Source organism: Papaver somniferum, chromosome 6, assembly GCF_003573695.1.
Source record: "Papaver somniferum cultivar HN1 chromosome 6, ASM357369v1, whole genome shotgun sequence".
Lineage (NCBI taxonomy): Eukaryota > Viridiplantae > Streptophyta > Magnoliopsida > Ranunculales > Papaveraceae > Papaver > Papaver somniferum.
Genome location: NC_039363.1, coordinates 86,581,777 through 86,593,831, shown reverse-complemented (window position 1 = coordinate 86,593,831; position 12,055 = coordinate 86,581,777). Strand labels below are relative to the sequence as shown.

The window sequence follows — 12,055 nt, the reverse complement described above, 5'->3', positions numbered from 1 at the left end:
ATCAGGAATAGAAAGCACCTCTGCTGCATCAACTTAAACTTAACTTCGATGTTTCACGGATTGATTGAAATTCAGTTGCGAGATATGACGTAATTCTAAGGTCAGATATTGGTTCAACTATCACTACTAAAGTTGAGACCTTCAATACAACCAGCCCTGAAGAAGCAGAAACACTGACACTGCTGGAAGCAGCTCATTAGGCAAGAGACATCTTATATCTCCCCTTTTAATGGGAGCAAGCATAAAACCAATTTGAAGCCGGGAGTGAAATTAAACCGTTAGATTTCAGGGAAAAATTGTGTGAACTATTGATCACATCCACTGGATCGTTTGACTTTCAACATTTTTTTTATGATGAAGGTCGTTGATGCAAGAAGGATCTCGGTGGAATATATGAACTGTTATGGGGACTCGGTGAGGGCTTTAGGTGAATTACGGGGAATTTTACAAACCATGGATCCAAAAAAGACACTGCAACACTCATAATGTTGCTAAACTGGTGACAATAAACTATTACTCTCAGACGATAAAGCACCCACTCTACTCCGAGTTGTGATGATGGCCGATGCGCAATGCGCGTGCACGTCACTTGTACTATAATACAAAAAAGATCCCTTTTTGGTTGGTCGCAAAAAGACGAAGTAATCTAACCCTGACATTACTAAAATGACCTTCATTGTCAATTATCACTATACATATGTATTTAAAGGTGAAAATAACCAACATTTACATATTTATAGAAAGGCCATTGTTTTAAAAATAGATCAAAAATTTACAAAACTTAATATCTTCCAAAATAAACATCGGATTTTTATAAAAATTATATACTATTTGAAAAATTCTTTGAATTATCCACGTAACGAGTACAAATAAGAGTATCATTAACTTGCATGAAGAAAAAGAAATACACTTCAATGGAAAATCAAGCAATAGTCTAAAGAAGCCTTGAAGATTTTAAATGACCGGTGTCCACTTTTCGGGAATATAATTTTTAATCATAGAGGGTAGCAGATGTTTTGGCAGGAAGTAAGGAAGCTAGGTCTGCAAACAATAATAGAATTCAATGCCAAACTTCCTCCTTTCTTTTTCTTCTTTAGATAAGAATTTGGCTTCAAATATACTTTCTTGTTCTGTTTGTGAGGATCATAATCTGTTCGGAAACACTCATATTATTATCATTTTGAGATGTTATTACTGAAATAATAATGGCAACCAGCAAATTAGATTGCTTTTAATAATCTTTCCTCGGGTGTCATAAGATGTTTAAAAAAAAGCGAGATGTTTACATGCTGGTAATATAATAAACTAAGAATATCGACCTACTCGTGTGTTGAAGCATAGTGCATTTTGACACGTAAAACTTGATTAAGCACTGATGATTTTCATTTTTGTAAACAGGTGACGACGTTCAAGCCTTGTTAATTTCTATATCTACAATTTTATACTATCGCTTTGTATATCGAAAAGAAAAAAATATCTGACTACTACTACATCCTCGTTCGATCGTTCCCCTGAGTGCAAGAGAGGCTTCTAAAAATCAGTACGAGGACATGATGCATTATTGATTATTATTAAAGGGTTGAAGAGACAGCAGCTGAATCATACTATTTGTTTCTTCGAACCCATAATACAACATTAATTTTGTGCACCCATATCAACCTAGTTAAAACAGGCTTTATTAGCTAATCGCACATCTTCCCCAACTTCTTCCAACGCAATAGGGCCTCACAGAGGAAATTCCTTCTGGAGAAAATCTATGTTCCGCGAGTCACAAGCATCAAGCATGTCGTTTCGGGATGCACAGCTGCATACATCAAATGGTGCGGTATTATCAGTTGGTGAATACAAGGTATTCCTGCTTTCACAACAATTAAGAAAAGATTATTTTTCCAACTTACCTGAGGGAAATTCTCAAATACTGCCAAGCATTATCTGCTTTAGGATTCATAGCAAGTGCTCTCACATAGTAGCGGATTGATTCCTCGTACAGCCCCTGGTTGCGACGTTCATTTTACATGTTGATTAGTTAACCAATCATCAAATCTTTCCGTTAATTACAGAGACCAAAACCTAACAACTACACCATCACCTTAGCTTCCATGGTGCCCAGATAACACTAATTTTAAATCTTTAAACTCTTTAGTGGATGCCAAATGAATAACTGAATTACAGAAATGAGGAATCAAACCTGGTTGGCAAAACTGATGCCCATATTTGCCCATGCACGAACATAGTTGGGTTTCAAATCTAGGGCCTAGGAACACAGAAAGAAGCATATTAGATCATTCCCATATTAATCCATACTCGAAATTTAAGATAGGCAACTGAACAGGCTGAAGGAAGCAAATATATACAACCCAATAGGACTAGTGCAACCATAAAAGAAGGACATGAAGCAAATATTAGTTTAATAACTAACCAACATCAAGATGGTCAATTACACCTTTAAGTAATTCTGTGCAGGTTTATTCATGAAAGCTTTTCTTCTAAATGATCAATGGTTCCATGGAGATAAGTTCAAGGGAGGGATAAAGAAAGATGTCGAAGAAAAGATTAACTAGTGTGTGAGATTTTATATGAAACACTACCTAAATATATATTACCATTCTCCAAGTCCCAGTGACTCCTTGATGTGTCATGTACTGGTATTGGAGGGGGTGACCATATCATATTCGAGTTGGTTATTAGTTTAGTTGTTAGTTGCACTTAGCTTTTATCAATTGTAATGGTGCCTAAATAGTTTCCATTCTCCTAACCTAGCTATATAAGGCTAGTGAATCTATGTAAGAATATTATCCAATTTATGAATTAATGAAAATACAGTTTAGTTTAGATCTCTTCTCCCTCTTAGGCTGGTTCTCTGAATCAGATTTCTCTGTTCTTCAAGGGATTACTATCAAATTATCTATCTAACCTTGTTATGTACATCTAGGTACATAACAATATGCTGATAAGTTAACATTGAGATTTTGGATAACATAAATCAACACCACTACCTAACAAGTACAAGTCTGGTCACCATCACTACCTGATAAGTACAAGTCTGGTCACCATCATTAACTATAAATAACTATACTCACAGTCGAACTGAACCCTATAAATATAGAAAACTAGCATTTCTCATTTACAAAAGTGTGTTACCTGCTGATAAGCTAATATTGCATCTGCACTCTGAACACTGTTAGCCTGAGTTGCACCAAGTTTGTTCCAAAGAGAATAATCACGTGGTTTGAGTTTTAAAGCTGTCTGAAAGGATTCTATTGCCCTGTCATACTCTCTAGATAAGTTGTAGAGAACACCAAGAACTATGTGCACATCAGAATCCTCAGGTGAAACCTGAGCAGCTTCATTGAATAACCTAGCAACCTACAAAAGGAAAACCAGATACGTAACTTATAACATCAGTTCCGAAATTATCTAGAACATTTACTACGAATATGTTTCTACCGACTTAAAAACAAACTCCCAGAAATGCGCGAGACTTGAGAACCAGAAAAAAACTCCTGTATGAAACAGCAAGGCAAAGAATAAAACTTGCATTTCCTGAACTGGAAGCTTACATCCGCGTAGTACAGAGATTCAGACTTCTCTGGAGAGGCAAGATGGCCGTACTTAGGGTGATGTTGAAGCCATCTATATAAATATCTTATTGCTGCTGCCTGCTCCAACTCTGCAACATTGTTGAGAAAGGTAGAATTTTCAAATCACCATCCCCAATATATAAGAAATAAAATTTGGCTTGTAATTTGCCCCAGAAGGAAAAGGCTGCATGATGCTTCCGAAGAAGAAGAGCACATAACATCCGGGTGTCATGGGACATACATCAAGACATCACTAACCATTGGTATGACTCACGCCAAGAGCAAGAAGAACTTCTAGGTTTGCCGGATCAACCTCCTGCGCACGCATCATGGATGCAATAGCCTACAAAATAGCAAATGTCCACTAGATAAAAGAGGCATACCCGAGTCAACTTGAACGGAGTTAATTGCTTCACCAATAAACTCATGCATTTCCCAGCATGAATACCAGGTACATTTTAAGTTATAACTAATTAAGTTACCCTACAAGGTTTCTGCTATATAACTAATTGTTTAAATATTTTATTAATGAAGGATCCACACTGGGCCTTTTTTCTGAAGATATCCTGCTTACCTTGTAGAGCATCCTCGCCACAAAAATGATTCTACTCTAAAGTTTCTAACCCTATATTTTACTGTAGTGATGCAGTCAACAGTTAGATTATTCACTACCGTTAGATATATTGAATAATTTACTAGATAAATGATGGGGATGCAAATTCTAGAGTGAGCTGATGCTTGCTGAGGTCGTTCTACTCATCATAAAAATTAGATCATTGATGTGGACCCCACCTCACAAATAAAGAAGAATATTTAGGACCACTTGACGGCTAAACAATAACAGACCCTTCTCCCCCCTTATTGTACCTATAAACATCACTCAGTTACCCTGAACGCAAAAATGTACCTCCAAATGGGAGATGTAAGAGGGAAGTGCCCGAGGCAAGTATAGTTTAGAAGGGACACTGTAACCAATTTAATTTGCACCTTCCCAAAAACCAAATACTTCAAGCTAGAATTTAATATGTAGAAATTACCTGTTGATCATCATCGTTTTCTGCATGTGTTATACCAAGCAACCTCCAACCTTCGGCGTTCTCGGGATTCTTCAGAACTTCAGCCTCTAAAGCAAGCACAGCTTCACTCAGAAGACCTTTAAGGAACAGCTCTTGCCCTTCTTTCAAAGGGTTAGGATGACCAACATAAGGGTTCATGTCAGAGAAGACGTAAAGTCCCCTTGAAGCATCTGACCGTTGTTTGGCAGCTGTTTGCTCATTTAGGTATCTATTATAATTGATCAAGTAAAGGCCAAATAAGAATAACTAGCCTCGTCTCTAATGCTAAATGTAAAATAGGCACAGGTTCATAATCCACACAAATAATCACAGCACAAGGAAAAAAAGAAAAAGAAAAAGAAGGAATAATACAAGTAGCAACTGGAAAACGAGTAACCCGTGAAGGTGTCAATCCTCAAGAAGGTTTCTCATGGAAAGTTGACAACTTACTCATCATACGCAGTTGCCCAGTTGTCAGCTGAATTCTGCCCCACAGCTCCTTCATCGACCTGCTGCGCAAATTCTTCTGCCCAGTCTTGAACATGTAACTTGGAGAACTCATTGACCCACTGATCATCAGCCAATCCAGTTTTTTCCTGTTCTGTGGCAAACTCAGATGCCCATGTATCCGCCCCATAGGAATGCTAAAAATATACCAAAAAGGAAGAATATTTTGTTTCAGTGGATATGCGTCCAAAGAAAGCATGATGTATGTAAATGGATAACCTACTTACTAGATTTTCACACCGTCGACACATGGGGACCCATTTTTAAAACATGTTAACTATATAGTGGTTATTCTGTTTTCATCTCACCATTCCGACACCTTTTGGACACCACTAGCCAGCACTAGTACCCATTGCATTAGTACATGGGTCAAAGCTCACAGAGTTAAGTAACTCTATGATTACTAATCCGTACTGGTCTATCGAACTATAAACATAACCTTTTAGAATCACATAGCCGGGAACAGTGGATCAGGATAAAAATGGAACAAAACAATCAGAATAAACTTATTATGTTGCTCCACTCCACACCCTGTTTAGGATTCATTGGCCTTTATACTTAAACCGTCAAGGACACTTAAAATTCGTCGATCCAACACTAATGGCGGTTTCCACCTATTGATTATATACGTAATTATTCAAGAGCGTGCACCTATTTTCGAACTTCAGACATTTTGGGAGGGGGTTGGAATTCATAATGAGTTTTAGTGGTGTTTTACGAAACAGGTTTACCTCATCGCGTGCATACTGATCGGCCCAAGAGTTATGGATACCATAATGTTTCTGTTGATATTCATCTGCCCAATCACCAGAAGCAGAAGCTTCCGCTGGCTTCACTTGATTATCATCAATAATAAGCTCACCACGGCTCATTTTTGACACAAACTGGAGGAACTTCGAGTTCTGAGGACAACAAGGAAAAATTTAGATATGAGTGACCTGTCAGCATTGGATAACAACTTGAGATTTAAATAATTTCTCCTAAAAGTTTCAAGTAACTCATTCTAGACACAGATGGACGCAAATACTTTCGCAATTAAAGCTTTGTTTTTAGAATTTGAATATACGAAGAGGCTCCTTAGGAAAGTGGGATTCAGTAAAAAAGAGGTTATACACAATTTTTCATATATTTGCTTTTTGTTTGACAGTATACATTCTGCTGTCCACATACTAGACAATGTTTCTCAGCAACTAACTTCAAAGTTCCTGTGGAGGCAATCATGGGTGTACCTGAAATTTTGGGTCATCATTTTGGGCTAATGTATGTGCCAGCATACGGGTCTGCTCCATTGCTGCTAAATTAGAATTATTTGCACCTTGCATTTGACTCGTGGATATCATCTGAGACTGTTCCTGGAAAACAAAAACAAGTTGAAATGATCAAGGCATTGAAGTGTGTACACTGCTTATTACTGAATGGGTGCCTACCCCTAAATTAAAATTTCTCTACAGGTTACTACCAATCGTGGTTCTTCCTTACCTGTTCAAATTCAGAAGCCCAACCATTAGAGCCATGTTGCTGCTCAAATGAACGGGCCCAAGATTTAGGATCACCACGTGATACAATCTGCTGGTTGTATTCAGCAGCCCATCTATCAGAAGGATGAGAGTGCCCAGCTCTTAGAGCACCTTGAGACTCATTCCAATGCTCTTCAAATTCTTGGAATCTTCCTGGGATATGTCCCTTTGCACGAAGATCATTATCAATCTCTAGAGAATGTAACAGTGCATTCACCTGAGTAAAAGAACAACTATTAACGAACTCAAAAGAGTCGACAAGAATCGAAGTTAATGGAAAGCATACTAAGAAGAGAGCTTCAATTCTGGATCTGAGATCAGGCTCAGAAGTTCCATGTAATGTATATACAGTTTTTAGATGTAGATTCTTTTAGTCGGCCCTATTATTGTCGATAGAGAGCAAAGACATAACCCAGGTCAGAGCAACTAAAATCTGCTTACACTAAATAAGCCAGCAACACATTTATGTCATTGATTCTGTACCTATAAAAAAAATATAAATTCCAATATTTGCCAACCAATTCTTTTAAATTTATGTCAAACCTGTGAATTGATAAAATCTTCACTTTTATCTGCAAAGAAGTGTCGTGCCATTATACTGCTACGATCACGTATACACTGTTTGTCACCTTCAGATAGACCTAAAACCGGAAGTGCGACAGGACGAAAAGGGATACCAGCTCGGCTACTTCCAACAAAAGAGTGCAGGAAACTCGATAATACTCTTTGTGGAGGTCCTGCAAGATTCAGAAATAGCTACAAGTAAGTTCAGATGGATCAGACCAGATTCAATAATTTTGCTGCGGGGTTACGCAATAAAGCAACAGGCAGAAAAAATTAAAAGTTTCCCCTTTCGCTGATTAATACAATTTTGACATGTACATGGTGCATGTAAGTTCAGCAAGATCATTTTGCAATGGATTGGGTGTGTGCATCCAGCCATCCACTATTAACAATATGGTGCGCAGGAGGCACTTCCCTCAATGAACGCTACAGAGACCAATCTGAAGCGACAACAGCCAGCCGACTGCTATTACAGTATAACAAAGAGATGAAGGCGAGTTACGTCACTAGAGAAATTGGTCAAACCTCCTTTGATGTGGAAGTTCCCTTTGTACAGAATAGATGATTTCGTGATTTCATTACACTAAACTAATGAAACTGGATATTTCTTTTTCTTCTACTGTTTATCCAGAACAAATTTTTGTATGAACCTTCGCCATTCTTTTTTCAAGATAGTTTGAAAAAACATTTTTCACATGATTCGTGCTACACTTGAGCATAGATAATTCCAAAAATGACAACAGCACAATTTTAAGGCTTACCATCCAAAGTGGGCTGAAGCTGAGAACTTGCACCATGGTCATAAATCTGCTCAAAGTCAGCAAGATGAGGTGCTCCTTGAATTTCTCTTGGATGTGCAAAAGGAGGAAGTTGAGGACGTTGGATTTCATCCCAAACACCTCCAAAACCTGCCTGATCTGCACGATAGGCATGAAGGAACTCGGAGCCCTGGAAAGGCAAAATGTTAGAATAAAATTCAGAGAATCAATCTCCATTACGGCTTAAAGAAATAGATATAAAAGCATATTATAAAACCTGAGCTCCGGGTTGCTGATCATACTCTAACCCTGGAAGTGCCGACTGACCATCAGTCCCTGGGTAGAAAGAGGCATCTGGATGACCTGTACGTGTAATTCCAGGAAGCTCCCTAACACTATCCTGTTCAGAATAACCAAGATAGATACACAAATCAGTTATACAAAAGAAGAAACCTTTTTAGTGTCCCAAATAATGAAACAACGAGAATTATATGAAATTAGTGTACGCCCCAAGCTGAATAGAATATGGCGATGCTTGTTTGATGTATTAGTGTTTTGAATTCAAAACCCTAAGCTAGTTTGTTAGAATATACTACAGAATTGTCTATAAAGGTAGGCAAAGGTTAGGTTAGGGCAAAATTCTTTACAGATTAATGAGCAAAAAAAAAAAAAAAAAACTAGATTTAAAGTAAAGATGTGTACAAGGAATTGAAATACAAATACATACACGTGTTTTAGAAGCAGCACCGAAGAGATTTTCAGCAAGAGCAGCAACTGGATTTGAAGATGATGATGATCCAGGTACAGGACAGGATGTTCCTCCTGTAACCAGTTCTCTCATCGCCATCTTCTCTCACTTCTTCTTCTTCTGATAATTTATCAATTTATTTCAGTTTCGTTTCCACTGAAATTGAAGACGACTTGATAAATAGACTCAATTTTGATTTTTGAGGAAGAGAGAAACTCTCCATCTCTCAGCTGTCTGTCTGTTTGTTATTATCTCAATCTCTGGTGAGTCTCTGGTCTACTGGATAGTAGTAATATTTTATCTTGTTTCTTTCTTCTAAGTTCTAACTTCTGCGTTCATCTCCTCCAGTCCAAAACTACATCGGTGTTGGTTCGCGTGCCCACACATTTACACGTGTGAAGTGCACATGTCGAACGTTCTTGCCCTCTTCTAAGCTGGTTTGGGTCCATGATGGTTCCCTGTTCCTCCCCAGCACAGAACTTAAGTAGCCTCTAATGCAACGCCTTTGTTTCGGGACAGCCTTCATTTATCATTCTGCTGGGTGCTGATATATCATCTTAATGAGACTGCTCTTTATCAAAGTGTGTATGCATTTCTGGATTTATTTTTTTTGGGTTGCTGTATGATCTCTGTAATGTTAATGCGTATTTTAGTGAAGATAAGTTTTATCAGGATATTGAAATGTTGTAAATTCAATTATGCTGTTGATTAAAGGAGGGTAAGCACATTTTTGTTGGCCATTCAAGAAATTAGGGCAGCAGATGAAACGGAACTGAATGAATGCTGCCAGGAGGTTAATCGTCTGACATAAAGCAGCAATCAAGAGAAAATAGATGAGCTGAAAAAAAGTACGTAAACTGTTATTGATCAAGAACATTTCAAGTTTTGACTTTATATAATGTACTCTTTATATGAAGATTACCTTACACCAGGAATTGTAGGATTCACAATGAATCGTAAAAATCGTAGATCATCTATATCATTATGATTTACGATTTTTAAGAACAGATTTGCAACCTTTCAGAAACAGGTATGAGGTTTTATTGAATGTAGAAATTTGACTGTCTAGGTCAGCAATGGATGTTCTTTGTGCCTATTCTTTCTCACGGAACTTCAATGCGATTTTTGTGGTTGGGTGATGTTACTATGCCTTCCTGTATGCATCTCCTTACTTTCCACGCACCCAATAGTGTCTGAAAACTCCTTGCTCATTTAGAGAAGGTGAAAAATATTTGAGGTAAAAAGATACCATTATCCAGGATGCATGGATGCTTAAGAGAATGAGCAATCAAATAAGAAACAAGGCTACCAAATACTGAAGAAAAAAAATGTGCATCGTCGCTTTATTATTGGGAGACATCACATAATAGAACTAGGAAATTCCTAATTTTCTTGTGATTCTTGTAAATACTTCAGGTTGACAACTCTGATTTCGAAACAAGAACCCCGTCGCTATCTGCATACAGCCACTCCCCTTCATGGATAAAAGCTCCTCCTATGTAAACAGGTATATGCTTTTCACCAACACCCTTTTTGTTTGATTTCAAAGGATGAGATGCCAACGCCCTAACACCGATATCACATCCATTAATCTCATCGACATCTCTAACACAGCCATTGACTACAATACCTGCCCATCCCATGTTCACAGCTAATTGCGCCAAGTTCCCTCCAAGAATGGCACAACGCATGCTTCCCCCACCATCGATAACTAGGACCCTTCCTTCTCCCCGGGTCTCAAGCAGTTCCCGTACCAGTACATTGTCTTCGAACACTTTAACCGTGACTACCGGTCCTGAAAATGCACGCCCTTGCCCATATATCTGGAAAATTGGGTGGAGAACACGCAGTTCACCACTGTGTAAAAGTGACGCATTTGAGTCACAAACTTCAGCAGTTGCTAAGGCGGCCATGTCCCCTGCAGATATGTATACAGTTCATTGAGGAAGTGTCACTTAGTATGCAAACATTAGAACATCAACAAAACACGGACAAATGAATGCAGAGGTGATAACAAGTTATCCAGAGCAGTTAATTGGACCTTCTACAGTTTTAGGTGCTTAGCTGAAGTGAGCTACGACAGACATATCAGGATGATCTCCAAACTAGTTTAATTTGCATAAAAGAAAAAGAAAAGAAAAAGAAAAAAAAGAACTCCTGATCTTTCCCTCTTAGCACCCTATGAACACAGCCACATGCAACACTTATGAAAGAAGTAAATTGGAAGCTATCTTTCAACTCAATTGATGCAAGTGCAATGTTAGGGTCCTTAGGGAAGTTGTAGTCCTGGGATATAACCTTTCCCATTAACCTTTCAACTCAATTGATGCAAGCTAAGCCATAGCAATTTCAACCTTACCAAATTCTATTCTAATTTTGACATCAAGAAACAAGAAGGGTTTACTTGGTTTCCACTACTGGTATCTGGAACAGTGGAACTACCCATAAGAAGAAAAAGAAACATATTAACATTTCAAAATGTTTTCCTGTTCATGGATCTCTAAGATGTAATTTCATTCATGCCGGTAAAACTGAAGTCAACAAAATCAGAAATAAAAATTGTACGCTTGATACGGCAGATTCTCATTTCATTTTTCGGGGTAAATGAAATTTGAAACCTTGAACTAAGGCATTTCTTGACTATGTGTTTGTTTGTTCATGGAAAAGTAAATAAAGAGATAATTCCATACATATATTAGTCCTAAGAAAATACCTGAATGCTTACCCAGCAATTGCGCAGAAGTTCCAGCAAAGAGCGAAAGAAAGAGGGGGAAGGCCTCTTGGTGAATTACTATGGGAATAGTGGATTATCCAACAATTTGATGTCGATGACGAAGATGAAGATAGATATTTAGGGCTCAAGTAACAGCCTTTCGTTGATTTATGTGCCCTGACAAACATTACCCTCACCCCCTAAAATCGAGTGAAACTGCAAACAAACTTAATCATATTTATGATGAATAAGAAAAGTAAAAGAAAACAACAAAGTAAACGTGAGCATCCCGATACCCGATTCTTGATTTCAAACGATTCCTCTCTCCAGTCTCTCTAGGGAGTTTAGTCACTACCCACTTTCGGAAGAAAAAAAAAAATGTTAAAAGGGAAGCCAAGTTAGCACCGCTGAATTGGGGGTCCTGGAAAATAATTGTGGGTCTCACCAAATTTATATCCACACCAGAAAAGACAAGGGCTTCCAAAATGATGGTGAAAGTGCTATTTTACCCTTCTCAAAGAAATAATCCTAAAATCCTATTAAGACTTAAGCTAGACCCTATTTCATTCTAACACAAAACATGTTTCATCTTCTCCTCTCACACTCCCTCTA

At 37.9% G+C, this 12,055-nt stretch overlaps 2 protein-coding genes across 4 annotated transcripts; both read right to left on the bottom strand.

Moving 5' to 3' along the window:
- Positions 1–1,361: 1,361 nt before the first annotated feature.
- On the bottom strand, positions 1,362–9,040 carry LOC113288289 (peroxisome biogenesis protein 5-like). The gene is made up of 15 exons (XM_026537284.1): positions 8,710–9,040; positions 8,260–8,382; positions 7,986–8,172; positions 7,204–7,397; positions 6,623–6,877; positions 6,373–6,495; positions 5,875–6,045; positions 5,087–5,280; positions 4,619–4,865; positions 3,840–3,924; positions 3,561–3,670; positions 3,142–3,366; positions 2,189–2,254; positions 1,899–1,993; positions 1,362–1,804 (listed from the first exon to the last, which is right to left on the bottom strand). Exons 1-15 carry the CDS (start codon positions 8,827–8,829, stop codon positions 1,726–1,728), a joined length of 2,274 nt encoding a protein of 757 aa, XP_026393069.1. The 5' UTR covers positions 8,830–9,040; the 3' UTR covers positions 1,362–1,725.
- An 880-nt stretch (positions 9,041–9,920) lies between these two features.
- LOC113288288 (putative 4-hydroxy-4-methyl-2-oxoglutarate aldolase 3) lies at positions 9,921–11,775 on the bottom strand. Of its 3 annotated transcripts, XM_026537282.1 has the most exons (3): positions 11,740–11,775; positions 11,444–11,659; positions 9,921–10,648 (listed from the first exon to the last, which is right to left on the bottom strand). In XM_026537282.1, exon 3 carries the CDS (start codon positions 10,641–10,643, stop codon positions 10,143–10,145), a length of 501 nt encoding a protein of 166 aa, XP_026393067.1. In that variant the 5' UTR covers positions 10,644–10,648; positions 11,444–11,659; positions 11,740–11,775; the 3' UTR covers positions 9,921–10,142. The 3 variants fall into 3 exon arrangements, with proteins under 3 accessions (XP_026393067.1, XP_026393068.1, XP_026393066.1); XM_026537283.1 differs by having other exon boundaries at positions 11,456–11,770; XM_026537281.1 differs by having other exon boundaries at positions 11,444–11,769.
- Positions 11,776–12,055: the final 280 nt, after the last annotated feature.

What these genes read in the sequence shown, in the direction of transcription:
- LOC113288289 (XM_026537284.1), bottom strand. Translation starts at nt 8,829, where the DNA reads ATGGCGATGAGAGAACTGGTTACAGGAGGAACATCCTGTCCTGTACCT. An exon ending in ATCAGCAACCCGGAGCTCAG is followed by an intron (nt 8,173 to 8,259) that starts GTTTTATAATAT and finishes TTGCCTTTCCAG; the next exon opens with GGCTCCGAGTTCCTTCATGC. An exon ending in TGGGCAACTGCGTATGATGA is followed by an intron (nt 4,866 to 5,086) that starts GTAAGTTGTCAA and finishes CAATTATAATAG; the next exon opens with ATACCTAAATGAGCAAACAG.
- LOC113288288 (XM_026537282.1), bottom strand. Translation starts at nt 10,643, where the DNA reads ATGGCCGCCTTAGCAACTGCTGAAGTTTGTGACTCAAATGCGTCACTT.